The 27,845-nt window shown below is 46.2% G+C and overlaps 1 protein-coding gene and 1 long non-coding RNA gene across 4 annotated transcripts in view; one reads left to right on the forward strand and one right to left on the reverse strand.

Annotated features, from left to right (window-relative positions):
• MAEA (macrophage erythroblast attacher, E3 ubiquitin ligase) overlaps positions 1 to 19,656 on the reverse strand; it is a 36,185-nt gene extending 16,529 nt beyond the window's left edge. For both annotated transcript variants that reach the window (XM_025436820.3, XM_025436819.3), the window contains exon 1: positions 19,500 to 19,656. In XM_025436820.3, the coding sequence (XP_025292605.1) occupies positions 19,500 to 19,568 (69 nt within the window). In that variant the 5' untranslated portion in view covers positions 19,569 to 19,656. The remainder of the gene's footprint in view (positions 1 to 19,499) is intronic.
• Positions 17,871 to 26,833, forward strand: LOC112653052 (uncharacterized). 2 transcript variants are annotated; one of them, XR_003131899.3, is made up of 3 exons: positions 17,871 to 18,345; positions 23,597 to 23,702; positions 26,238 to 26,833. It is a non-coding gene; the product is annotated as an uncharacterized LOC112653052 (long non-coding RNA). The 2 variants fall into 2 exon arrangements; XR_003131898.3 differs by lacking the exon at positions 17,871 to 18,345 and adding an exon at positions 22,773 to 23,263.
• The last annotated feature ends 1,012 nt before the right edge of the window (positions 26,834 to 27,845 follow it).

A 27,845-nucleotide genomic window follows, 5' to 3' on the forward strand; every position in this document is an offset into this window, starting at 1 on the left:
TGCAAGGATGGGCGTGTGTTTCCAATCTGACCTGGCTGACACTTTCATACAACACAATAAAAAGAATTACTAAGAAGTGAACTGAAACAAATTCCATGATGCATGATAACAAAAGCTTCAAAGTCTTATTCTCAGATTCAGATGTTAAAATTACATTCAATAAACACCGTAACATAATTAAATGCCACATAGAGCATTCAGCAGGAGACAGTACGGTACATCTCTGGCTCTCCACAGCTGAAAAGCCAGGTGAGAAGCACATGAGCACCATGACACATGCTGGACACAGCCATGTTCCTAAGGACCAGCAGGTCTCTGGTGTGGTCAACAGCACGAGACTCACCAGAGTGGCAGGTCTCAGCGTCCTGCCTTCCGCAGATGACATCTAGCCTGAGGCCCATCCCATAGAGCCAAAGGGGATGTAAAAGGAGACTCCAAAGCAAGAACTACAGGCTTAGGATCTCCATTTTTAACTTTTACCCAAAAAGGAAGCAGGAAATGCTCTAGCATTCACCTCCAATCCATGGTAGATATTGTAAGGTTACAAAATCAATTATTTTATCTCTCTTTTTTTAAAAAAAGATTTTATTTATTTATTCATGAGACACACAGAGAGAGGCAGAGACCTAGGCAGAGGGAGAAGCAGGCTCCATGCAGGAAGCCCAACGTGGGACTGAAGGCAAACGCTCAACCGCTGAGCCACGCAGGCTTCCCAATTACTTTATCTTTTGATGAAAGAAGTGAACTCAGGATTTCCTCCTCTTCTGAGATGCACTGCTAGGGGCCATGAGCCCCACCAAGCTCTTCCACCATGTGGCCTGCATCTTCCCCCACACCTGAGTCAGTCCCCCAGCCTACAGTGCTGAGTCTGACCTCCAAATGGCTGTCAAGCGCTTTCTGTGGCCACTCTTGCCACAGAGGACTCACTACCTGCCCTCAGTGCTCCAGCTCCACACCTGGTCACAGGCTCCACAGGACTGAGCTCTCAGAACCTCACCTACTGCCTGCACCTGCACCTGTCCCATGCCCCCCACTGGTCTGGTCCACAGCACCTCCCCTCCCTGCCAGCACCCCCCAGAGTCTATGTCCTGGGAGCACTGAGCAGCCTCCTCTGCCATCTTCGGACCATCATGGGGCACCAGGCAGCTGCCCCGGGAAAGCTCTTCAGCCTCTGACTACAGGGCACCAGCCTGGGGTCTCGGCCTCCCTGCCTTTTCCCCAACTGACCCTGCTGCTCAGTCACCAACAGCTCCTTCACAGCTTCCTTCCAAATGAAGGAAAGGAATTTCAGAAATACTGAAGACTCTGAACCATGGTTAGTACCCACAACCCTTTTCTAGAAGGAAAATCACGGAGTCCTCAGTGAGACACACATAACAAGACCAATGAGAGGAAATAACAAGACGCAACAAAGAGCGGTAAGGAAAGAAACCAGTAAAAATATAATCAAACTATAGGAAAAAACCAATCCACAGCCTGAGAAGCATGGATAAGGTGATTCTACGTCTAAAAGATTTTGAGGGCAGCCTGGGTGGCTCAGCGGTTTAGCACCGCCTTCAGCTCAGGGTGTGATCCTGGAGACCCGGGATCGAGTCCCACGTCGGGCTCCCTGCATGGAGCCTGCTTCTCCCTCTGCCTGTGTCTCTGCCTCTCTCTCTCTCTCTCTCTCTCTCTGTGTGTGTATCTATCATGAATAAATAAATAAAATCTTTAAAAAAAATAAAAGATTTTGAAAGAATTCCAAAATAAGAGGCAAATATTAGAATTATACTCTTATATGCACAGACAACAAAACTAAAAGTAGACCAATGGGATTACATCAAACTTAGACTTGAGCGAAGCAAATGAAGCAACTAACAGAGATGGCTGCCCAGGAAGGGGAGAGCACCATGGCAGAGTGGCAGGTGGAAGGCTCCACCTCCAAAGCAAAGACACAGATGGACTGACCCCAACTCACAGTGGGCAGACGACCTGAGCAGCCACTTCTCCCAAGAAGATACATGGTGGCTGACCCGCGGGGGGCGGGAGGGGGGGGGGCGAGGAGGGCAGTGCTGAGCAGCACCAAGCATCAGGGAAATGCAGGTCAGTACCACCAGCAGACCCCACCTCACCCCCACATGGGATAGCTGCTCTCCAAGGAGCAGACACCAGTGAGTCTTGGTAAGGATACAGGAAAACTGAACCCCTGACCACTGTGGGGGGTGGGTACAGCTGCCGTGGAAAATAGCATGGCCAGTCCTCAAAAACAAAGCATAGGATGACCACATGGCCCAGCCATTCCATGCCTGGGTACGTTCCCAGAACTGACGGCAGGGTCCCAATGGTCATGACAGCATTGTGCACAGCAGCTGAGACGTGGAAACACCCATGTGTTCATGGACAGATGGATGGACAGATGGGAGGATGGATGGAGGGACAGAGTGAATGAATGGTCAGATTCATGGACAGACTTTAGATGGACAGATGGATGGATAGATGGATGAAAGGATGGACAGATGTATGGATGAGTGGATGGACGGATGGATGGACAGACGGATGGACAGATTACCAAAATGTGGTGTATACACCCAGTGGAACATTATTCAGCCTTACAGAGAAGGAAATCCTACCATATGCTGCAACATGGATGAACCTGTAGGACGCTATGACAAGTGAATAGCCAATCACAAAAAGACTAACCTGTATGATTCTCTCATATGGGATACTGAGAGAAGCCAAACTATCAGAAACAGAACACAGAAGAGCAGTAGCCAGGGTTTGGGGAAGAGGAGAGTGGTTTAATGGTGCAAGACTGAATGTGTCCCTCCCCTCCATAATTTATATATAGGATGGTATATGGAGATAGGACCTTGGGAAGTGAGTGGGTTACCAGGGTGCAGCCCTCATGACTGGGGTCAGCACCCTTTAAAAAAGATTGTTCAGGGATCCCTGGGTGGCGCAGCGGTTTGGCGCCTGCCTTTGGCCCAGGGCACGATCCTGGAGGCCCGGGATCGAATCCCACATCGGGCTCCCGGTGCATGGAGCCTGCTTCTCCCTCTGCCTGTGTCTCTGCCTCTCTTTCTTTCTCTCTGTGTGACTATCATAAATAAATAAAAAAAAAAATTAAAAAAAAAAAAAAAAGATTGTTCACTATTTTCACCATGTGTGACACAGGAGAAGATGGCCTTCAGCAGGCCAGAAAAGGCCCCACCAGAAGCAGACCACACTGGCACTGTGATCATGGACTCCCAGCCTCCAGGACTTGGAGAATAACTTTCTCTTGTTTATAAGCACTCAGTTTACTGCACTCTGAATTAAGACAAATGGGTACACACTTTCAGTGGTGCGAGGTGAGAAGTCCTAGCGACCTTATATGCATATAGCTAACACTGCTGCACACTTAAAAATGATTAAGAGGGCTAGTTTCACGTTATGTTTTACAATAAAAAAAAATATTCCTATGACGCTGATAATACATAGCAATGGTATCTGACTTCAACACTTACCATGAAGCTGTAGTGAACGAGACAGTGTGGTCCCGGTGCAGTATTGCACCAGGATCAGTGGAGTGCGGAGAACCAGAAATGGACCCCCATGCGAGGTGTTACATCCAACCAAATTGCTGAGCAATCCAGGGCAGAGAGGACCAACTCTCCAACAATGGCACAGAACTGGATGGCCATGGGGGGGGAGGGGGGACCTCAACCCGACCTCATGTGGTCTGCAAACATACTTAAATGACTATGGACCCGAAAATGTAAAAGCTAACGCTTGAGAACTTCAAGACGGGAACACAGGAGAAAATCTTCACAACCTTAAGATAGGCAAAGATTTCTCGAAGGGATACAGAATGCACTAACTATAAAAGAAAAATTAATCAAATCTTAATCAAAACTAGAACTTCTACTCTTTGAAAGATAATTTAAGAATAAAGACAATTTGGGATCCCTGGGTGGCGCAGCGGTTTGGCGCCTGCCTTTGGCCCAGGGCGCGATCCTGGGGACCCGGGATCGAATCCCACATCGGGCTCCCGGTGCATGGAGCCTGCTTCTCCCTCTGCCTGTGTCTCTGCGCCTCTCTCTCTCTCTGTGACTATCATAAATAAATAAAAATTAAAAAAAAAAAAGAATAAAGACAATTTAAGGCAAACCACAGACTAGGAGAAAACATTCACTGTGTGTAAATCTGACAAAGGATTTTTATCTAGAACATATTTAGAACCCTTACAACTAGAGACCATGACAACAATCCCTTTTTTAAAATGGGCAACAGGGGATGGTCCTGGGATTGAGCCCGTCTATCAGGTTCTCTGCTCAGCAGGGAATCTGCTTCTCCCTCCCCCGACCCCTCCCCCTGCTTGTGTGTGCACACACTCTGTCAAATAAATAATAAAATCTTTTAAAAAATAAAATGGTGCTTGTGTTCACTCTCTCTCTCAAATACATAAATAAATCTTTTTTTAACCCCCCCAATAATAAAATAAAATAGACAAAAAGTTTTAACAAAGTCACAAAAAGAAGATATACAGAGAACTAGTAATAAAGACACTTAACATCATTAGTCAGAAATATGCAAATTAAAGCCACAGCAGACATGTGAAGGTTAATTTTATGTGTGGTCAACCTGCCTGGGCCACAAAGTGCCCAGACCCTGGGTAAGACACTGCTCTGGGCCCGTCTGGAGAACAACACTGTGAATGGTGGGCTGAGTCAAGCAGGCTTTCTGACCACAGCAGCCCTCCTGGGGATCCAGCTTGCCCACTGCAGACCTTCTCAGGCTCTGTAATACCATAAGCCAATTCTTTATGGCCAGGCTTCAACCCCTCTCCCACTCCATTTCTCTCTTCCTTACTGGATTGTTCTTCTCAGAAGGGCCTGAAAATGGGATGCTACTGTGTGCTAGGAAGACTTCATACCACCCGCCAACCAGGCTAAGGACACTTGGATGTTACTGCTGGCAGGGGTGTGGGGGATCCTCAGGAACAGGGTCTGGCTGTTTCTTATGACAGAAAACATACACATGCCACATCACTCAGCAATTCCAATCCCAAGAGAAACGACTATGTAATACCCACAAACAGACTCATACATAAATGTGCAGTCGTCTTATTCCTAAACCCGAGACTGGAACCATCTCAAACATACATCCATGGGGGTGGTAAAGTGGTGGCCACTGCTGGGAGGAAGGGCATACTGGAGCTCAGACACAGGCTGGGGAGGAGTGAGACATGTACAGCCCTGCAGTCCCTGGAGGTGACACTCTCACACCAGTAGACCAACAGGAGGAGCGGTTCTCCACCAGGGACACTACTCCCCAGGGGGCCTGGGGGACAACGTCTGACCTGTCACAACTGGGGTATGGCTGCGAGCTTGCCAAACCACCCAAGGAAATTAAGTGGGACAAAGGAAACCTTATCAGTCTACCAAAGAGGAGATGAGAGAGACAATAAGGTAAGACAGGGAGGGTGAGACCACAGTACTGGTACTCACTGTAACTCTGGGCAGCTAGGGGAAGACAACCAGAGCAAGGCATCTTCTGTTTAAAACATCTACCAGAGTAAGCAGACAGACAAGAGATATACACGAGGACAAAGCCACAGAGCAACACTGTCCAGCAGAAGTGTGAGTTGCATATACACACACTTTTAGGTTTTCTAGTAGCCACAATAAGAAAATGGGATGAAATTGATTTTAGTGTATTTTATTTAAATCCAATACACTCGGGGATCCCTGGGTGGCTCAGCGGTTTCGCGCCTGCCTTTGGCCCAGGGCGCGATCCTGGAGTCCCGGGATCGAGTCCCGCGTCGGGCTCCCGGCATGGAGCCTGCTTCTCCCTCTGCCTGTGTCTCTGCCTCTCTCTCTCTCTCTCTCTCTGTGTCTATCATAAATAAATAAAAATAAATATAAAAAAAATCCAATACACTCCCAAGTATTTCATTTGTTAGATACTTTACATTATTTTTTCTCTTTGTGCTAAATCTTTAAAAACTAGTGTGCACTTTATTTTAAACTTAGAACACATATTTGGACCAGCAGTCTTTTTTTTTTAAAGATTTTATTTATTCATGAGAGACACAGAGAAAGAGACACAGGCAGGGGGAGAAGCAGGCTCCCTGTGGGGGGCCTGATGTGAGACTCGATCCCAGGACCCCAGGATCACGACCTGAGCCAAAGGCAGAGGCTCAGCTGCTGAGCCCCTGGATGAGCAACATTTCAAACACTCAACAACCACATGGGGCTTAGTACTACTGGTACTGGATAGTGTAGCTGCAGAAAACCTACGCTGGGCTCTGGGGGCAACTTGGGCCTCATACACGGCTGGCAGGGAGTGTGTGAAGGATGGAGGGGAATTTGACAGCAGTCATCAAAACTGTGCCTAACCTCTGACCTGGCTATTTGAATTATGTGGATTTATCCTAAAAGCTAACTCCACATGTATGCAGAGTTGTAGGTCATGGATACCTGCCCAAGGCCGGCCAGCACTGTGCATGAGCACTTTTTTTCTTCTTATGTAGGCTCCCCTATGAGCATGGACTTAAACTCACAACCCTGAGATCAGGAGTCAGACCCTTAATCAATTGAGCCACCCAGGCGTCCCTGCATGAGTGCTCTTTGTCTGTTAAGTTGAATTGTACAAAACTGCTGTTAGGCCATCATCGTTTTGCCAGGTTTTAATTGAGATATAACTGAGATACCATAATATTCATCCTCTTAAAGTGTACAAGTTAGTAGTTTTCAATATACTCACAAGGTTGTACAACTACCACCAGAGAATATTTCCAGAATGTTTCATCAACTCAAAGAGAAATCCTGTACCTATGAAGTCCTCCCCACAGCCAGGCAACCAATCACTAATAATCTACTTCCTACCTATACGAATCTGCCCATTGTAGACATTTCATACAAATGGAGTCACACATTCTATGGTGTTTCGTCTGGCATTCTAAACTTAACATAGTGTTTTCATGGTTCAGCCACAATGTAATGTGTATTTCATTCCTTTTTTTTTTTTTTTTTTTAAGATTTTCTATTTGTTTGACAGCATGAACACTCAGGAGTGGCAGGTGGAGGGAGAGGGAGAAGCAGGCTCCCTGGAGCAGGAAGCCTGATGCAGGATTAGATCCCAGTTGTGGATTTCGATTAGAATTTCATTAATGACTAATAATGTTGAGTATTTTCTCATATGCTTATTAGCCATTTATATATCTTCTCTGGAAAAGTCTATTCAAATCATTTGCTCATTTTTAAATAGGGCTGTCTTCACATTGTTGAAGTAGATTAGTAGATTCTGGATATTACTAGATTCTTATCAGATTAAATTCTGGATATTACTAGATTCTTATCAGATGTGACATGCAAATATTTCTCTCCATTGTGTCCTTGGAAGCACAAGCTTTTCACTTCTGAAATCCAACCTACAATTTTGTTTCCTGCTTTAGGTGTTATACCTAAGAATCTTAGCTCTTACATTTAACTGATTCATTTTGACTTAATGCTTGTATACGGTGTGAAGGAAGGACTTAACTTCATTCTTTTGCATGTGGATATCCAGTTGTCTTGGAACTATGTGTTGAAAAGCCTCTCCCTCCTTATGTAACTGTCCTGGTACCCTTATTGAGAATTATGTATGGATTCATGTCTGGACTCTCAGTTCTAGCCCACTGATCTTTAGCCTTTCAACCAGTAATCAAGAAGTATAGTTTGTAATAAGTTTTGAAACCAGGAAATAGGTCTCCTACAACTTTGTTCTTTTTTAAGATTGTTACTGTTTGAATGTTTGGGTCCCCCAAAAATTCATGTTGAAGCCCTAATCCCCATTGTGATGGTATCTGGAGTTGGGGCATTTGAAACACTAATTAGCTTTAGATGATATCACAAGTGTAGGGACTCCATAATGGGATCAATGTTCTCATAAGAGGAAAAGACGAGCAAGAAGGCAGCCATCTGCAAACCAAAGAGGGTCTCCAGGAACCAAATCTGTTAGCACCCTGGTCTTGGCCCTCTTGGACTCCAGAACCGCAAGAAATAATGGTCTGTTGTCTAAGTCACTCTGGTCTATGGTATTTTGTTATAGCAGCCTGAGTGGTCTCAGATGGTTATTTTGGCTATTCTGGATCCCTTGCATTTCATGTGAATTTTAGGACTGGCTTTCTTTCTTTTCTTTCTTTCTTTCTTTTTTTTTTCTTTTAGTTCTTTCTCTCTCTCTCTCTCTCTCTTTCTTTCTTTTTAAGATTTTATTTATTCATAGAGACCCAGAGAGAGAATGAGAGGCAGAGACACAGGCAGAGGGAGAAGCAGGCTCCATGCAGAGAGCCCAACGTGGGACTTGATCCAGGGTCTCCAGGATCACGCCCTGGGCTGCAGGCGGCGCTAAACCGCTGCACCACCAGGGCTGCCCTTTATTTCTTTTTTAAATATTTTATTTATTTATTCATGAGAGACACACAGAGAGGCAGAGACACAGGCTGAGGGAGAAGCAGGCTCCTCACAGAGAGCCCGACATGGGACTTGATCCTGGATCCTGGGATCATGCCCTGAGTCTAAGGCAGACGCTCAACTGCTGAGCCACCCAGGCATCCCTCTGCTTCTTAATTTCTGCAAAAGAGCCAGCTAGTATTTTGATACAGATTGGGTTGAATCTGTAGATCAATTTATTGCTATCTTAACAAAAAGTCGATTATTCCTAAATATTTTATTATTTTTCATGCTATTATAAATAAAATTTTTTCTTCATTCCTTCTCGATTGTTCATATCTAGGGTATAAAACTACAACTTATTTTTATTTATTATTTTTTAAAATTTTACTTAAGTTCAATTTGCCAACAATATAACACCCAGCGCTCATCTCATCATGTGCCCTTCTTAATGCCCGTCACCCACCTCCCCTCCTGCAACCCTTTGTTTGTTTCCCAGAGCTAGGAGTCTCTCATGATTTGTCTTCTAAAACTTATTTTTATTTATTTTTAAGATTTTATTTATTTATTCATGAGAGACACAGAGAGAGAGAGGAAGAGACACAGGCAGAGGGAGAAGCAGGCTCCATGCAGGGAGCCTGATGTGGGACTCGATCCCGGGTCTCCAGGATCATGCCCTGGGCCGAAGGCAGCACTAAACTGCTGAGCCACCCAGGCTGCCCTAAAATTTATTTTTATATACTTATCTTGTATCCTGCAACATGGCTGAACTAATTTATTAGTTCTAGTTCTAATAAGTTCTGTTTGTGTGTGTGTATATTCCTTAGGACTTTTCATACATAAGATCACATCTGAAAATAGAGTTTTATTTCTTCCTTTCCAATCTGAATGTCTGTTACTTCTTTTTCTTGCCTAACTGCCCTGATTACAATCTCCAAGAAAATGCTGAACTAGAAGTGGCCAGAATGGACATCCTTGCCTCTTTCTTTCAGGGGAAAAGTTAGTCTTTTACCACTAAGCATGATGTTAACTGTGGTTTTTGCATAGGTGTTCTTTATCAGGTTGAGGAAGTTCTCTCCTTTTCCAAGTTGTTGAATGTTTCTATCATGAAAAAGTGTTGGATTCTGTCAAGTGTTGTTTTTTTTTCCTGTGTCTATTAAGATGATCATGTAGCTTTTGTCCTTTATACTATTGTGGTATAAATATAAACATTGCTTAAAAATGTGGTATACGTATAAACATTGCTTTTTGCATGTTGAACTGACCTTGCATTCCTGGGGTAAATCCCATTTAGTCATGGTACATAATCCTTTTCATATGTTGTCAGGTACAGTTTGCTAGCACATTATTGAGGATTTTAACACCTATATTCATTCATATGGAATACTGGTCTGGATTTTCTTGGATAACTGTCTGGTTTTGTTATAAGGGTAATACCTCAAAGAATGAGTTGGGAAATGTTCCTCTCTCTTCTATTTTTTGGAAGAGTCTGTTAAGGATCAGTGCTAATTCTTCTTTAAACATTTACTAGAATTCACCAGTGAAGCAGCTCGATCCTGGGCTTTTCTTTATGGAAAGCTTTTTTTTTTTTTTTTCCTAATCTCTTTACATGTATAAGCCTATTCAGCCATTGTCTTTTAACCCACAAAATAACAATTTTACATGGTTTAATCCAATAAATTTTCCCTTTGTGCTCCTTGTCCAACACTCAGCAAGGAAGAGAGGTCTTGGATCTTTCTCATCAATGTGAAGTAGCTCTTTTATTTTTATTCATATTTGGTGGCTTTTTAAAATTGTTATTCGCTTTCAAATTCTGGTTCTATTTTATCTGGGTACACCAAAGTTTTAAACTGGTATTAATCAAATCTACTCAATTTTTCCTCGGTAATTTGTTATATCGTAGCTTTTAAGATCACAAGATTTCTCTGGTAGTTAGCTGATGTTAAATTCTATTTCCTTCAGTACATCTTTCCCTTCAATGACTCATAAAAAGTAATCCTTCCTGTTTTCATAATTGAAACCCAATCTGGCAAACACCATAAGTTAAGATTTGTATAAAACATCTGTACTTTCACCCAGCTCTATAGCAATCCTCCTACACTGTGTCATTTGCTTTAGTATGTGTTTCTTCAAACCTTCTCCAATGTTTGCTGTGGGTTTTCTGACAGTATTTGCTGACAAAGAAATGCATTTTAGTTTGTCATCATAATGTTTTCAGCCATTTTTACCAGCACAGGAAGGAAGTATTTCCCCAACTTCATGGGGCTTTTTTTTTTTTTTCCATGGGGCTTTTTATCTTTCACAAAGAGGAAACCTCCAGAAGAGGTTTCTAACTATTTATCACAAGGCTAGTAACATCTTCTAATATGTCAGATTGAGCCCTGAGTGGCAGTAGACATCTATGTCCTGGAGAGTTCTGCCTCATGTTCCTGTGTGTGACATGGGACAGTCTCCCAAATCACAGTGCCTTCCTGTTTCCTGGGCTTATCTCTCAAGCACAGCACATACCCTGAGGGAAGCTCATGCAGTTTCAAATAGGCTTCTTGAAAAAATAACATTTCTGGTCAGCTTCTAGGGGGCTGTGAAGAGAAAGACCTTTCACTTGACAATGTGGCTGACAGAGCTTGAGGCGGGAAGAGCACTGCTCTCTTCCCTCGGTGCAGGACTGTCTCAACTGCCATCCACTGGATACTTGCAAAAATCTTTCCATGCTACTGGTCTGTTTTAGAAAAGGAGGTATGAGTAAAGCAATACGAGCTGCAAATCTGAGTCAGCCGGCACACATACAACGCAGCGTAGTACCAGCAACATAAATGAGCATGGTGGGAGCACCAGGGCAATGCCTCCATGTAGTCAAGTGCCCTCATGCCTTGGGACGGGCTCACTGCCCAAATACAACACACCAACCGCAAACAGGCACCAGTACCGACCTGTGTACGTAACACTAGCAAAGCAGGCTTCTTTACTGTTTGGCTATGATGTATGGCTGGAGGCAGGACTTCTGTCTCTTGCGTCAGGCAGGGCCCCACCCTTCTTGCTGCTTCCCTGATTACAAATAAGAAATATGTGATCAATGGGACACCTGGGTGGCTCAGCGGTTGAGCATCTGCCTTTGGCTCAGGGCATGATCCCACAGTCCCACATCGGGCTCCCTGCATAGAGCCTGCTTCTCCCTCTGCCTATGTCTCTGCCTCTCTGTGTCTCTCATGAATAAATAAATAAAATCTTTAAAAAAAAAAAGTATGTTATCAAGCACAAAAAAAGTCAGATGGTATCTCCCATCATCAGTATGTTCAGATAGACACAACCCTCTCTGCTGACACTGGTCCCCCTTTACACCTTTTACTAAGAAACCATGTTGTGTCTCCTTCAGTGTTTGTCACACTATCCTGTAAAGCTTACCTTGGTATTTTATTTCTGTTGCTGTTAGGTTATCGTGAATGGGTATGTTCCCTCGAGGTGCTTTAACTGGTTATTGCTGACAGAAAAGTGATGATCTTTGTGTATTTTTCATGTCCCCAGTTACTGTGCTGAACTTTCTCATTAATTGTAGTAGTTTTCCAATTTGTGTTCTCTGGGTACAAAAACAAACTGTCTCATCCATTCGAAGTTACATTTACTTCTGTTTCTATTTTTACTTCTTTGGACAGAATTGCCAAAATAATATTTATTTTTCTTTTTTTATTATTTTTTTAAAAGATTTTTATTTTTTCATGAGAGACACGGCGGGGGGGGGGGGGGGGCGGAGACATAGGCAGAGGGAGAAGCAGACTCCATGCAGGGAGCCCAATGTAGGACTCGATCCTGGGACTCCAGGATCACACCTTGGGCCAAAGGCAGGTGCTAAACCGCTGAGCCACCCAGGGATCCCCCACCAAAATAATTAATAGTTCATTTGTTCACTGAAGAATTATCTCCTCTCTGCCCTCCACAAAGCTTACAATTCCCAGAGTCAGAAACAAAGAAGCAAAATACGATGACAGTAATAGCTAAGGAGAAAAATAGAGCAGGAGATGGTAGGGTTCCCAGTTTAAATAAGGTGATCTTGCTGAGACGGTGATACCTGAGCAAAGATCCCAAAGGTGAGGGGTTAAGATAGATGAACACCTGGAGGAAGAGGATTCCAGGCTGCAGGCAAAGTAGGCAAAGTAAACAAGTTCAAAGGATCTGAGGGCTTGCCATGCCAGCACACCTTCCGGCAGCAAGGAAGCCACCAAGGTTAAGTGCCCAAGGGGAGTGGAGGTGGAGGAAGAAGAGGAAGAGATGGCAGGGGTCAAGTCACAGGGCTCTTGTTCTATACCCCAAGTAAAACAGGAAGCTACAAGGACAGGATGGCATTGTCTGGTACAGTGACATGGCGGCTGTGCTGGGCAGAACTGAGACTAGACGAGCCTACTTTAACCCAAAAAGAGATGGGCTTTGGGCGTGGTGGCAGGAAGAAAGAAGGTTAGATGCAAATTCTGAGCACATGCTGGAGCTAGAGGGGAAGCATGTATGGATGCAAGCTGTGAGGACAGAGGAGTCAAGGCTTTAACCTGATACAAGGAAAATGGTGAGGAGATTTGAGGAGAGGGCAGGTAAGTTAAGAAGTTCAGATCTACATATGCAGAGCTACCTCACAGAGATGCAAGCAAGGTTACTGGATCTGGGCTCTGCGGTTGGGGAGCTCACCATTTGGGAGTCACTGGTATGCACAGAGGGTGCTCAAAGCACGAGACCACACAAGATCACCAATACACTGAGTGGTCACACTGAGGAGGAACCTGGCCTGGCCTGACTCTGTGTCAGGGAGGAGGGGCCATCAGTGGGTGCTCACCGCAAGACACCATAAGGATTACTGGAGACCTGGCCAAAGCACTGTCAGGGAGAGAAGAAGCAGAACACGGCCCCCTGTCCTGAGGAGCACGGAGTCTAAGGTGGGCCTCTGACAGAAAAGCAAACAAACAGACCAGAGGCAGTTCCTCCGACTCTGATTAAAGCTGTAAAGAAAATAAAAGAGAGGAAGGGACAGAGCACAGCAGGAATAACAAACCCCAATCTTACTCAGGGCCAGGGTAGCAATAAGCCCACCACCAGGCTGTTTAAGGTCCCTTTGAAGCTAGATATAGCCAACCACAAGCTCTGACCTCTGAGCTGAAGCATAAATGCTGAATAGCACTTCTGGGAGGCCTCGTGGAGGGAGCTGGCACCTTCCCCCTTCCCCTCCCTCGTTCATGTGCCCGCAATAGGACTGGAGCCCCACAGGCAACGTGGATCAACAAGGAAATCACAGATCACAGGAAGAACGCAGGAAACAGGCATCAGGAACACCTCCAGGGTTTTTTAACAACCCTGAACAAGTGGCAAGATGACACTATTTTCACCTGGGATGGGGCTGGCTGGTGCCAGGAACACCTAGGTCTGGGGCAGGAAGGCCAAGGTCAGGAGCTGCTGGGTTTCACATGCAGTATCTCCCATTCCCTGCCCAGAGGTATGAAGACACCCAGCAGCTGGCCAACAATGGAGGGCCTGGCTGGAGGCAGCAGTTGGATACCAGAACACAGACACCTCTCCAGGGCTGGCTGCCGCCATGAAACACAGCGACCCCCAGGCTAGAGGATGCAAAGTGGCAGTAAAGGGGTCTGAAGAAGACCAGCCCTAAGAGGAAGACAGAGAATGTCAGCAGGGGGGCAAGTGAAAGAGGCGACTGCCCAGCAACTGGCCACTTTGCAGTGTCAAGGTGACTGTGACCTTGACAAACACATTTTCATGGAACGTTAGGGCAAAACTTTAAACTTGGACCAGGAGAGATACATGGGAGGAGGGCCCAGGGAAAGGTGGCAGCAACTGGAGGCATAGGGCAATCAGAGCCATGTGTACACTGATAAAACCCAGCAAGAAGGGAAACTGAGGCAGGAGGGAAGACATGCAAGTGCTGGAGGCACACGCAAGGTGAGACAGCTCCCCCAGAAGCTGTGGGCAGACACGAGGGCGGTAGCTGTCCTGAGTAACACGTGGGTGAGGTGTGGTGCTGTGTGGGCTGGGAGGCGCAGGCAGGACATGGGGGCCGTGCAGCACTTGGGGTTCGTAGTCAGGAGGTGACGGTCAGCAGACTGTCAGCACAGGTGGGTGTTGTTCTCATTAACCACATTCAGCAGAATAGTATGGGTGTTAAACTATTTAATAATGTTTAGTTTCCATCAGTTGTTATTGAAACAGTGAATCTTTTTTTCAGAAAGCTTTCCAACTAATGGTCCCCAATTCTAAACAACACACACCTGGAGAAACCTGACAGGTGCCCTGGCAGACATACCAGCATCAAGCAGTCCTCCTCATTTCAACAATCCCATAGAGAATTCAGAGACACAGGAGGAGCACGGAGCAGCCACATTGAGGGGGGCACATGCCGTGCACACCAGCCAGACTCCTTCCTTCTTCTGGTGCTCAGGCCTCATGCCAGCTCGATCCCTGATTCGGCTGACACACACCCATGGTCCATGGCAGGGTCCCAGCCTCAGGGTTCCATGGTCACAACCTCTGTGCGGCTCTGGAACACCCTGAGCCCTATCGCTCCAACGGAAGCAGGGTCTGCCCAGACTTACACATCGCCCACAGACCTTTACCCCCAAATGCAAGGGCCCTGGTCACCCACGGAAGACTATCACACCCCCCACAGGCTCCCAGCCCTCCCACTGTCCCATGCGTGCCTGACTGTGCTCATTCAAGGATTGAAAACACTTTCGTCCACTTAATGCGCCTCCCTCCTGCCAGGCCTAGGGGTGCCAGGAGTGGCCAGCCTGCAGAGGTTCTTCAGGAGCAGCAAGGCCTTCAGGGCATGGTGCCTCAGCTCTGGGTGCCTGGTGGTGTGGTTCTGTGACGGAGAAGCACCCACAAGTCCCACCTTCAGACCTAATGCTAAACATCTGAGGCACAGCTGCCCCTCCCCACTGCGGCTGGGGTCTGAAATGCCTCTAGCTTCCCCTGCTGCTACAGAGAGCAGGGCATTGGGAAGCTCTCCCTTTCCTGGCCTGAAGCTTGTTTAAAAGAACACAAACACAAGCAGCCCACCCTGACATGGACCCGCACCTGTCCCTGAAGGCCCACACCACCCCAGTGTCTCGTCTGTGGTCAATGACTTGAGCAGGGGATCCCTGGGTGGCCCAGCGGTTTAGCACCTGCCTTTGGCCCAGGAGGCGATCCTGGAGACCTAGGATCGAATCCCACGTCAGGCTCCCGGTGCATGGAGCCTGCTTCTCCCTCTGCCTGTGTCTCTGCCTCTCTCTCTCTCTCCCTCTCTCTCTCTGTGTGACTATCATAAATAAATAAAAATTAAAAAAAAAAAATGACCTGAGCAGTCACGTGGGAGACAAGAAGGTCAAGAGGACACAAAGGGTAAGAAGGCATTTCAACCACGCTCTCGCTCTGGCAGGGCTCGGAGACTCTTTTGGGTTAAGAGCAGACAGCGCTCTAGAGCCTGAGAAGAGGAAGAGAATCATGCTTAGGTGCCTGCCCCTGCATCCTTGAAGAAATACAACTACCTCTGAGAGACGGAATGGCTCACTCTCTGTAAACAATAAAACCTAAAGTAAAAAGAAGTTACCCAGCTTCCTGCCACCCTCTTAGACTCAGGATATTTGTCTCTTAAGACCAAGTGCTTATGTTTACGGCTGTTCCTCAAACTTGAGAACACATGATGACCTAAATCCAGCCATGACCAAGTGGAAAAGTGCACTGAAAGTTATAACTTAAGGCATATAATTGGCACCCAGACTTTCTACAACAGGCACAGACCCAGGCTTTGAAACTGCAGACCAGGATTTGGTCAACAAGACTGTCACCAAATTAAAAGCAGAACATTTCAACAATCCTACACAGAATTCAGAGACACAGCAGAATATGGGGTCTGCCCACAGACCCAGCTAAGAGCAATGCCCCTGCTCCCCAGCCCATCATGTGTGAGGAAGAGGGCAGCTGGGATGGGGTCTGAGCTTGGTCAGGCTAAGGCCCACCTGGCCGGGAGGACCAACAGGCCCAGGGAGGCCCCAGGTGAGCACAGAGATAGGCACAGGGGAGTCTAAGGGGAGGAGTCAGAGTCCAAAGCCAGGTCTCCCAGGGACCAATGCCAGACCGTTCCTTTCTCCTGGGCTGGGAAGACCCCCACCTGATTTGGGTAGCAGTAAAGGTCTCTAAAATACGATTTTACTTCAGCTCTCTGAAGGGGAAAAAACAGAAGTCAATACACCAAAATATTAACAGGATAATTAGCAGAATAATTTGGAAAGTAGACAGAAGTTACTTTTATTAAAAAAAGACACCACAGTTCAAGGTCACAGGTGAAGACTCATAGCCAGGCCCAGGACACAAAGGTGTGTCCCAAGAGCCCTCCTCTCCCCGCTATTGTAAGAACATAAAAACAAGTTCCACAAAGCAAAATCCAGTCCAGTGGTTCTCACTAGGGTGATTTTGTCCCCCGGGGGACATCTGGCAATGTCTGGTGACATCCAGGGGTGTGCTACTGGTATCTGGTGGGCAGAAGCCAGGGGTGCTACTAAATATCCTATAATACGCAGCCCCCGCTACAAAGAATCACCCAGCCTGAAGGACCACAGGGATTGAGAGGCCTGTGCTGGCCCACCTGGCCCCAGAATGGAGGGCTCAGTGAGTAGGTGCCCAGCTCAGCCCCTGTGGGCAGCAGTGTCTCACAGCTGTGCCATCCTCTTCCCACCATGTCAGGAGGTAAGACCAAGACCAGGGCCCACCAGGTACCCAGAGCCCCCCAGAAGCTCTGGGGCTATGAGGAACCTGCCCGATGTGCCAATCCTCTCAAGAACAAGGAATCTCCATCGTGACAAGAAGGCAATGAGGACTGGGCTCATTACCCTGCAGGCGAGTGCGCTTGATACACCTCCTAGCACTCCAGCCCCTTGGCCCCCACTCCCTTCTCCCTGATATCCGTATAGTGGCCCTGCTACCAAGGCATCTGTATCTGGACCTCACTCTAGACTATGCCCAGCATGGCTCATCTAAGTGTTCTGGAGATCTCGGTATTAATTTACACTCCTGAGTCAAGGATCCCTAGTTTCTCAGTGAAACTTCCTCATTATCCATGAGGAATCACTCCTGAAAACATCTAGAAGAAAATGTTAGCTCTCAACAGTGACACATGTATCAATGGATTACAGATGATCTAGATAATCTGTGAGGGAAAGTGGCGGAAGTAGCTACTCTGATTTCAAACATTTGTTTAAATCATTCTAAAGCAGAAGTAAAACTGTCTAACCTGGCAAGCTCACCTGACCTGACACTAGTATTTCTTTACCTGCCTAAGTATCTACAGGATGACTTTTAATCAGAGGCTATTTGATAACTCTGGAAATCAATCACATTCAGGATTATGAAATCACAGAAGAGAATTTGGGAGGGGGAATCCCTTTCTGTCTGACGTTGCCACTACCAGAAATGATAAACTGCCACTGTTCCGTCAGTTCCAGCGACAGGTCTGGTGGTGGGCTAAGACAACAGGTTAGAAATTAACGGCTCTTCCACGAAAGCCTCCTACTTATTTATTTAATTTTTTGTTGGGGGGAGGAGGCATAAACATCAATCCAAAGGATGTTTCATTGGGGGCCTCAGCTGGCATGATGTCATGGTTTCTCTGAGCCACAGGGTCTTCAATGAGTTGAATAAAAAGGGCCAACCACCTACTCCTGAAAGGGCCCAGAGGAGAGGCATCTGGTACCTGTCAGCAGGGGTGCCCTATCCTCCCTGGTCAGACAAGGCACAGAACACAGCACTGCTCGACCCGCTGGTCAGTGAAAAGCAGCAGCCTCACTTCTGCTTCCCGGTGACCACTGTATTGGCATCTTGTAAAGAGGACCAGCACTGCTCCAGGCAGCATGGACTCCCTCAGCTCACCCAAGGTGGCACGGGTGCTACAATCCCCACTGGACAGGAGTCAGCAATCTCAGAGCAGGTAAGCACCCTGCGGGAGGTATCCCAAGAAGCCATGAACACAGCGGGGTGGTCTTCAGACCCTGGCAGACGAGCCAAGTGCTCACAGCAGCCCCACCCCACCTCACCCACCACCACCTGTCAGCAGTAAGCTGGATAGGGATGCCGGGGTCTTCCAGGAGAAGAAGGAAGTCATGGTTCTCTTGGGAATGCTACGACCTTGATCTCCTAAGGACCTCGCTTCCAGGTGCTTTGTTCTCATCACCATCAAATCCTCTGCTAACCAGGTGGGGAGCAAGTGCGTCCCCTACTACTAGACACACATACTTCATGCTCATGCTAACTCAAGGCTTGGCCAAGGGGCCACCCAAGGTCACGCAGCCGGTAACCCAGTGGCAAGGGCTGTATTTCAGGTTTGGTATTGCTCCACGAGACGGGTTCCCAATGAGGTCGTTAGGTCCCTCCTCACAGGTTCCCTAATTAGGGCCTAGCAGCCAGCTCATCCACACCTGCTGACGTGAGCTTCCGGGGGACAGCTGGACACAGCCCCGAATCTCGTCGGCACGCTTGCTAGGCGCCGCGACCCCGCTCCCTGGAAACCCGGCCTCCACCCAGCCCCCGTCACCAGTCTGGCTACCGCCAGACATGTCACTCACGCGGGACACTTCGTGCCTTTTTTTTTTTTCTTTTTTAAGGTTTAAGGGGCCACAATCGGGCTCCGCAGGGCGAAGCGGGGCGCCAGACGCGCTCCACGCCCTGCCACGAAGTCCTCGAAGGCCGGGCAGGCCATGGACGGCCCCCCCGCCACACCCGCCCGGCCCGCAGGCCCCCGGCCCCCTGAGCCCCGCCGCCGCCGGGGAGCCCCGCAGGACGGCCTCACAGCCCCCTGGACCCGGGGATGCCGGCCCGCAGACCCCCAGACCCTGGGCAAGCCGGCTCTGCAGCCCCTCAGACTCTGGGGAGCACGGCCTGCCGAACCCTGGAGCCCGCGGAACTCGGGAGCCCGCCCCGCAGACACCCCAAGACCCTCTAGACCCCGGGAGGCCGCCCCGCAGACCCCCCCAGACCCCGCCCGGTGCCCCAGGCCCCACCCTGCCCCCCCTCCCTCCCCTTGTTCCCCCCGCGGTCCGCGGGCACTGGCCAAGCGCGGCCGCCCCCCCGGCCCGCAGACCCCACCTTGAGGGTCGGGTACTCCTGCACCTTCAGGGTCATGGAGAGCTGAGCAGCTGACTCCTGCACCGCCATCTTGAATCGGCCAAAACATTAGTGGGTGGGGGAAGCGCCGCGCGCGGCACGCCGGGTAGTGACGTCGCGCCCTCCGGCGGGGGCGGGGCGGAGGCGGGCCGGGCCGGGCCTGGCCGGCGCGTCTGCTCCAATCGCGTCTGCCCACCAGGCAGTGGCTGCGGAAGAAGGCGGGGCCGCGGTGTGCGCGCGGAGAGGCGTCCGGCCCGACCAATCACCTCTGGCCTGCCGCTCGTTCAGCCAATCAGCGGGAAGCCCGGCTGGGCGGTTTCCTCCTTGAACTCGCTGCGGGGAAGGACGGGCTCTGCGGCCGGGAGGCTCGCCCGGGTCCCTACGTCTGAGCGCGGGCGGTTCAGAGCAACCCCAGGGCTGGGGGCTGGGGGGTGGGGTGGGTAGTAGCCAAGGACTGACGAGGGACGCCGCTGTGGGGGCGGACAGGTTCCCCGAGGCGGCCTCTCCGGACAGTGGCCTTGATGGCGGTGGCCCAGGGGGGGAGGTGACCCACGTGGTGGTGGCCTCTGGAGGCAGTGACCCTCGTGGTGGTGGCCCTTGGTGGTCCAAGACATCTACAGATGGCCACCATAAATGTCAGCCAACTACTTTCCATTGGGCTGCATCACCGCAGAGTAGCAGCTGCTGGAGTACTAATAGAACCTTAGGCTTCCTATCAGGGGAGGAAAGGCAGAGTTTTTCTAACTGGTTTTCAGGCAAGAATCTCCCAAAGTAGAAGAAGGGCCATGTGCTCTCCGCACCAGTGGCTCATGGCCCTGGCATCCAGCACGAACTCTAGTTCCTTTTCAGTCATTTCACATTTTATCCTTTCAAAATGACTGATACTTTCATTACCCCTTTTAAATAGAAATGGAATTAGGTTTCATTAATCAGGTTTTCAAATTAAACCATTTCTCGTATTTCACACTCATTCTTGAAACAATTTTCTTCAAACTTCAATTCTTCAAACTTAAGCTTAGTGTTGGAAAAAAAAAAAAAAAAAAACCAAACCTAACACCACACAAAGGAGGCTGTTATTGGAGCGGGAGCCACCATGACCCTCTGGCCCGTCCAACTGCCCCCCATATCATACTGGGGTGAGAAGCAGCTTCCTGTCCCAGATCAATCAAGTTCCTGGTACCTAGTTGCATCAACGTGAGTGAATTCATCAGGATAATCAGAAGGTGCTTATGGCTCCATACTACTCAAGTCTTCTCCCCATTGGTGGATAGATGCAACATGTCAATGCAGATTTCTGAAGTGTGTGAAAGTGAGAAGGAGGAAGATAGGTTCCTGTGTATGGTATATGCATCTCAGGAGACATCAGGAATGAAATTGGTATAAAACTAGGGGTGCCTGCGTGGCTCAATCCATTAAGTGTGGGACTCTTGATTTTGACTCAGGTCATGATCTCAGGATTGTGAGATTGAGCCCTTCTTGGGGCTTGGAGCTCTGTACTCAGCAGGGAATCTGCTTGGGATTCTCTTCCTCCCTCTGCCCCTCCCCCCACTTGTACGCAAGTGAACACACACTCCCTCTCAAATATTTTTAAATTTTTATTTTTTAAAGATTTTATTTATTCATGAGAGACACGGAGAGAGAGGCAGAGACACAGGCAGAGGGAGAAGCAGGCTCCATGCAGGGAATCCTATGTGGGACATGATCCCAGGACCCCAGGATCACGTCCTGGGCTGAAGGCAAATGCTCAATCACTGAGCCACCCAGGCATCCCAATAAATATTTTTTTTAAAAACAAATTGGTGTAAGATTAGAAAAATGCGCCATTCTATGAGAGAATATATTTGCAAATGTCTTATCAGATAAAGGACTAGTATCCAAAATCTATAAAGAATTTACCAAACTCAACACCCAAAGGACAAATAATCCAGATAAGAAATGGGCAGAAGACCTGAACAGACATTTCTCCAAAGAAGACATACAAGTGGTCAACAGACCATGAAAAAAAAATGCTCAACATCACTCGGCATCAGGGAAATGCAAACCAAAACCACAATAAGATAGATACCACCTCACACCAGTCAGAATGGCTAAAATGAGCAAGTCAGGAAAGGATAGATGTTGGCAAGGATGCAGAGAAAAGGGAACCCTCTTGCCCTGCTGGTGAGAATGCAAGCTGATCCAGCTGCTCTGGAAAACAGGTTTCTCAAGAAGTTAAAAGTAGAGCTGCCCTATGACCCAGCAATTGCACTACTGGGTATTTACCACAAAGTTACAAATGTAGTGATCCGAAGGGGCACCTGCACCCCAAAGTTTATAGCAACAATATTCACAATAGCCAAACTATGAAAAGAGCCAGATGTCCATCAACAGATGAATGGATAAAGAAGATGTGGTATATATATACAAGGGACTCTTACTCGGCCATCAAAAGCAATGAAATCTTACCATTTGCAAGACATGGGTGGAACAAGAGGATATTATGCTAAGCGAAATAAATCAATCAGGAAAAGACAATTATATGATCTCACTCATGTGGCATCTGAGAAACAGAGTATAGGGGAAGGGAAGGAAAAATAAAACATGAAGAAATCAGAGAGGGAGACCAACCACAAGAGACTCTTTTTTTAAAGATTTTATTTATTTATTTGAGTGTGTGTGCGCGCACAAGTGGAGGAGTGACAGGGAGAGGGAGAAGCAGATGACCCTCTGAGCAGGGAGCCCCACGTGGGGCTCAATCCCAGGACCCTGGGATCATGATCTGAGTCGAAGGCAGATGCTTCATGGACTGACCTACCCAGGTGTCCACTATAAGAGACTCTTAACCACAAGAAACAAACTGAGGGTCACTGGAGGAGAGGGGAGTGGGGGGACAGGGTACTGGGTGATGGACATGAAAGAGGGCACATGATGTCACGAGCACTGGGTGTTATATAAGACTGATGAATCACTGAACTCCATCTCTGAAACTAATAATACACTATATGTTAAATAAATGAATTTAAATAAAATATCTTAGAGAACACTAAACAGTAGAGAGCTTACCTGGAAATAAAAAGACAGTAATAATAAGAATGAGAATGAGAATGAGAATGAGAAGAAGAAGAAGAAGAAGAGAAGAAGAAGAAGAAGAAGAAGAAGAAGAAGAAGAAGAAGAAGAAGAAGAAGAAGAAGAAAAAGAAGAAGAAGAAGAAGAAGAAGGAGAAGAAAAGAAGAAGGAAGAAGACGGAAGAAGGAAGAAGAAGAAGAAGAAAGAAGGAGAAGAAGAAGAAGAAGAAGAAGAAGAAGAAGAAGAAGAAGACGACCATTCTACAATTTTTTAAACTCTTAGCGAGGATAAAAAGGGAAACTACAAATTGTGATTGATCACAGATCTAATCACAGATCATCAGGGTAGTGGTGCTCTTGTCTAGTTTTAGGAAGTTGTTTTTGCATTTCAAGGAGAAACACTGAGCTTGAAATTAGCATGTACAGCTTTGGAAAACTATATTATTTAACTTAGGTTGTCTTGTTTTCAAATTTCAGGAATTTAAAAATAAAATACTATGTAACCAAAGGTGGTTTAGAATGGAGTCTGCAGGCAGGCAGGGGAGCTCCAGGCCCTACCATTCCCCGTCACCTGCAGATGCAACGGAGGAGATGCACTTGCACCTGGATGTTACCTTAGTAACCACTTTACTGTCCCAGCAGGAGGAAGGAAAGTTTCTTCCTCCACCAGCAATAGTCCAGCCAACGAGACACTGCCACAGGTCAGCCAATGAGAGATAGTCACAGCCCAGTCAATGAGAGACTGCCACAGCCCAGCCAATGAAAAGCCATTACACTTTGAACTCTCAATGTACTCAATGGACTTTGTTTACAGCAGCCACCCCGCCCCCTTTCCTCTATAAATAGGCCTCCTCTGCCTAGTTCTCCTGACTCATCTGGAATTTTGCCCTGCCCTGCAGTCCTCTGCTATTCACGGGTTAACCCAGTTTTGCTGGGAAAATAGCTAGGAAAAATAGTTCTATTTTTAAGGTTAATACATTGCATTCTAAATTGTCAATGAAATAAATCCTCATCTTTATGCTCTTTCCCAACAGGAAACGCTATTTGAGCATTCTGAGAGACATTAAGTCTTCTCTGGAGTAACAGAATCTGCCAACTTTCTTTAAAAAATTGAGATATGTTGGACAAACAACATTGTGGGTAAGGCATACGGTGTATTGATTTAATACCTTTACATTGCAGCATAACTGCCATCACTGAGTTGGGAATACCGCCACGGGTCACCTAACTGTCATTTTCATTTCTTCTAGCGTTGGGAGCAATCCAGATTCAATCATAATACACTCTTGTTGTTTGTAGTGACTGTAATGTGTATTAGGTCTCTGGGACTGACTCACTAGTCCCAAGCATGTACCCTTAAAAGGGATCCCTCCCATTCCCTCACCCTGTCACTCCTAGGAACCATCACTTTATGCTCTGCTTCTATGATTTCAGCTCTTAGTTCCACGTATGAGAGATATGAATCATGAAGTATCTGTCTTTGTCTATTTCACTCAGCATAATATCCTAAGGTCCACCCATTGTTGCAAATGGCAGAATTTCATTTCCTCTCTTCTCATGACTCAACATATGTGCTTTATTCATTCATCCATTGATGGACATAGGTTATTTCATATCTTGACTATTGTGAATAATGCTTTCCTAAACATGGGAGTGAATATGTCTCTTTGATATCCTGTTTTCATTTCCTTTGGATGTATACCCATGAGTGGGATTGCTGAATCATATAGTTGCTCTATTTTTAACTTTTTGAAGAGCCTCCATACTGTTCTTAACGGTGGCTGAGCTACTTTACAGTCCGACCAACAGTGCATAAGGGCTCCCTTTTTTTCACATCCTCACCAACACTCGTCTTTTTGATACTAGCTATTCTTACAGGTGTGAGACAATATCTCATCATGCTTTTGATTTGTATTTCCTTGGTGATTGGTGATATTGAGCACCTGCTCATGAACCTATTGGTTATTTGGATATTTTCTCTGGAAAAATTAAGTTTTGGTCTATTTACTTTCTCTGCTCATTTTTAAGCTGGATTGTTTGGGAGTCTTTGTTATTGTTGAGTTCTTCGTAGATTTTGGATATTAACCTCAAATATGTGGTTTACAAAAATTTTCTTCCATTTTGTAGATTGCCTTTTCATTTTATTGATGCCTTATTTTGCTGTGCAGAAGCTTTTAAGTTTGGTGATAGTCCCGCCTGTCGGTTTATTTTCTTTTGTTGTTTGTGTTTTTGGTGTCATAAAATAAATCATTGCCAAGACCAATATTGAGCAGTTTTTTTTCCCAGTTTCCTTTTAGGAATTTTAGGGTTGCAGGTCTTATGGTAAAGATCAAGGCATTTTGAGTTAATTTTTGTGAGTGGTATGAGAAGGGGGTCCAGTTTCGTTCTTCTGCATGTGGTTATCCTGTATTCTCAGCATCACTTGTTGAAGAGATTACCCTTTCCTTACTGGATGTTCTTGTCTCCTTTATCAAATACCTGTTGACTGTATATGTGAGGTTTCTTTCTGGTTTCTCTATTCTATTCCTTTGGTTTATATGTCTATTTTTAGGTCAGTACTACACTGTTTTAACTACAATAGCTTTGTAGTATAGTTTCAAATCACAGCCAACTTTTTATAGAAGGATTTCTACTCAACTAGAAAACTCTCCATAAAAGGATCTTTAAGCCTCAGTTGTGAAGCATGGCTCCCCAAAATGCATTGGCCATAATAGCTGGCAGAAAACAGAGTAAAGTGTGTGTATAAGAAAATTCTAAACTTCTATTCAAGGGATCCCTGGGTGGCGCAGCGGTTTGGCGCCTGCCTTTGGCCCAGGGCGTGATCCTGGAGACCCGGGATTGAATCCCACGTCGGGCTCCCGGTGCATGGAGCCTGCTTCTCCCTCTGCCTGTGTCTCTGCCTCTCTCTCTTCCTCTGTGTGTGTGACTATCATAAATAATTTAAAAAAATAATTAAAAAAAACATTTAAACTTCTATTCAAGGTCCCTAATTTCTAATAGAAATGTACCAACTGAATGCTCTTGTAGTAATAGGAAATTCTTCTTTGGTTCATTTCCTAGACAGTTACACACAGAAAAACACCACTGCCCAATAGGAAATTTAAATAATTTATATATTTCGTCTGTTTTCCTAAAAGGCCCAAAGAAAAAAATGAGTGATATTTCTTCTGTTTTGGATTTTCTCTGATCTAAGAATTCAAACTGGTGTCGCTCTAGTAAAGAAACAAGTACTTATATCAATTTCATCTCTTGCAGTGGTAGGAGCTACAAAATACTGAAAGTCAAGCATTAAAATTCAGATGCACTCTGTCTACCTTTTGTCTTAAAACTATGATTATGTTTCATGTGAACTATGTGACTAAAATGTTATTAAATTGTTGTGTTTTTTTGTTTATTTGAGAGAGAGGACTAGCAGGTAGGGCAGAGGTAGAAGCAGACTCCATGCTGAGCATAGAGCCGAATGCAGCTCCCTCCCATGACCTGGGCCAAAACCAAGAGTTAGATATTTAACCAGCGCCACCAAGGCACCATTAAAGTTCTTGTATTCTTAAGAGTGCTTTAGCAATCACTTTTAGATCAAACAACTGTGTACATTAATAAAAGGAAACAACTACAACTGGACTCAAGACGCCAGAGGTGACAACTCTTATGCCTGCCTCTCCACCTCAATCATAGGATAACCATCAGTTACAGGCCTCACAGAAGAACCCTCACCAGGAAAGACTCACCAGCTACAGACCCTCCTGTAAGAAGCCCAGCACCCCTACAGTTCATCTGGTGAGAACCCTCATCACCCTGAACCCCTACTAGTCTCCAGGGGACCTTCCTTCAAACAGCCCCTCCCAACCTCCTTCTTCTCCAAGAAATAATTTCTTCTCCTTTGTGTCTTGGACTTGCCTATTGTTTTGTTGTAGCACACTTGTCTCTGATTACAATCTGTTATTCCCAAATAAACCCATTTTGCTGGTAAAATAACTGGATGTTTTATTACTAATGTTAACATAACTATCAAAATTGTCCACTCTAAGTGCATGTCAATTGTGAATAGAACATAGCAAAAGGAGACATTGGCTATTTATAAATATTAATGTCAAGTTAAATATGTTCCAAGTCCAACCTAGGATAGACAACTTATGCTTCCTAGTACTTCATGGGTTTCACTATCTGCTATTTTTGTGGGGGTGACACAGAAAAATCACAGTGAGACCACTTTAGACTGCATGTGTAGCAGATCATAATTTACCCTTGCATATTTTCATGTGTTTGGAGTATCTATGTGTGAGGGGAAGTTATTTTCTGTATTGGGGGAAAAAGCAGTATTACTGCACATGATCTCTCGACTCCCAGCTTCCTGTTATCTACTCCTCTTGCTGCATATGCATCTGTCCATGAAGTTTACTTTTATTTTTTAAAAAGATTTGTTTATTGGAGAGACAGAAACAGAAAGCATGAGCAGGGTGAGGGGCAGAGGGAGCCTGATGCGAGACTCAATCCCAGGACCCTGAGATCATGACCTGAGTGAAGGCAGACAAGTAGCCCACTGAGCCGCCCAGAAACCCCTACATGGTTAACTTTTAATACGTATATTTTTACACTATGTGAATTCTTTTTTTATTTGCATTCCTGATGTTTAATGGTGTTGAGTATCTCTTTTTTTAATAAATTAATTTTTATTGGTGTTCAATTTACCAACATACAGAATAATACCCAGTGCTCATCCCATCAAGTGTCCCCCTCAGTGCCCGTCACCCACTCACCCCCACGCCCCACCCTCCTCCCCTTCCACCACCCCTAGTTCGTTTCCCAGAGTTAGCAGTCTTTACGTTCTGCCTCCCTTTCTGATATTTCCCACACATTTCTTCTCCTTTCCCTTATATTCCCTTTCACTATTATTTATATTCCCCAAATGAATGAGAACATACACTGTCCTTCTCCGATTGACTTACTTCACTCAGCATAATACCCTCCAGTTCCATCCACGTTGAAGCAAATGGTGGGTATTTGTCATTTCTGATGGCTGAGGAATATTCCATTGTATACATAAACCACATCTTCTTTATCCATTCATCTTTTGATGGACACCGAGGCTCCTTCCACAGTTTGGCTATTGTGGCCATTGCTGCTAGAAACATCGGGGTGCAGGTGTCCCAGCGTTTCATTGCATCTGAATCTTTGGGGTAAATCCCCCACAATGCAATTGCTGGGTCATAGGGCAGGTCTATTTTTAACTCTTTGAGGAACTTCCACACAGTTTTCCAGAGTGGCTGCACCAGTTCACATTCT

The sequence above is a fragment of the Canis lupus genome, chromosome 3 (assembly GCF_003254725.2).
Source record: "Canis lupus dingo isolate Sandy chromosome 3, ASM325472v2, whole genome shotgun sequence".
NCBI lineage: Eukaryota > Metazoa > Chordata > Mammalia > Carnivora > Canidae > Canis > Canis lupus.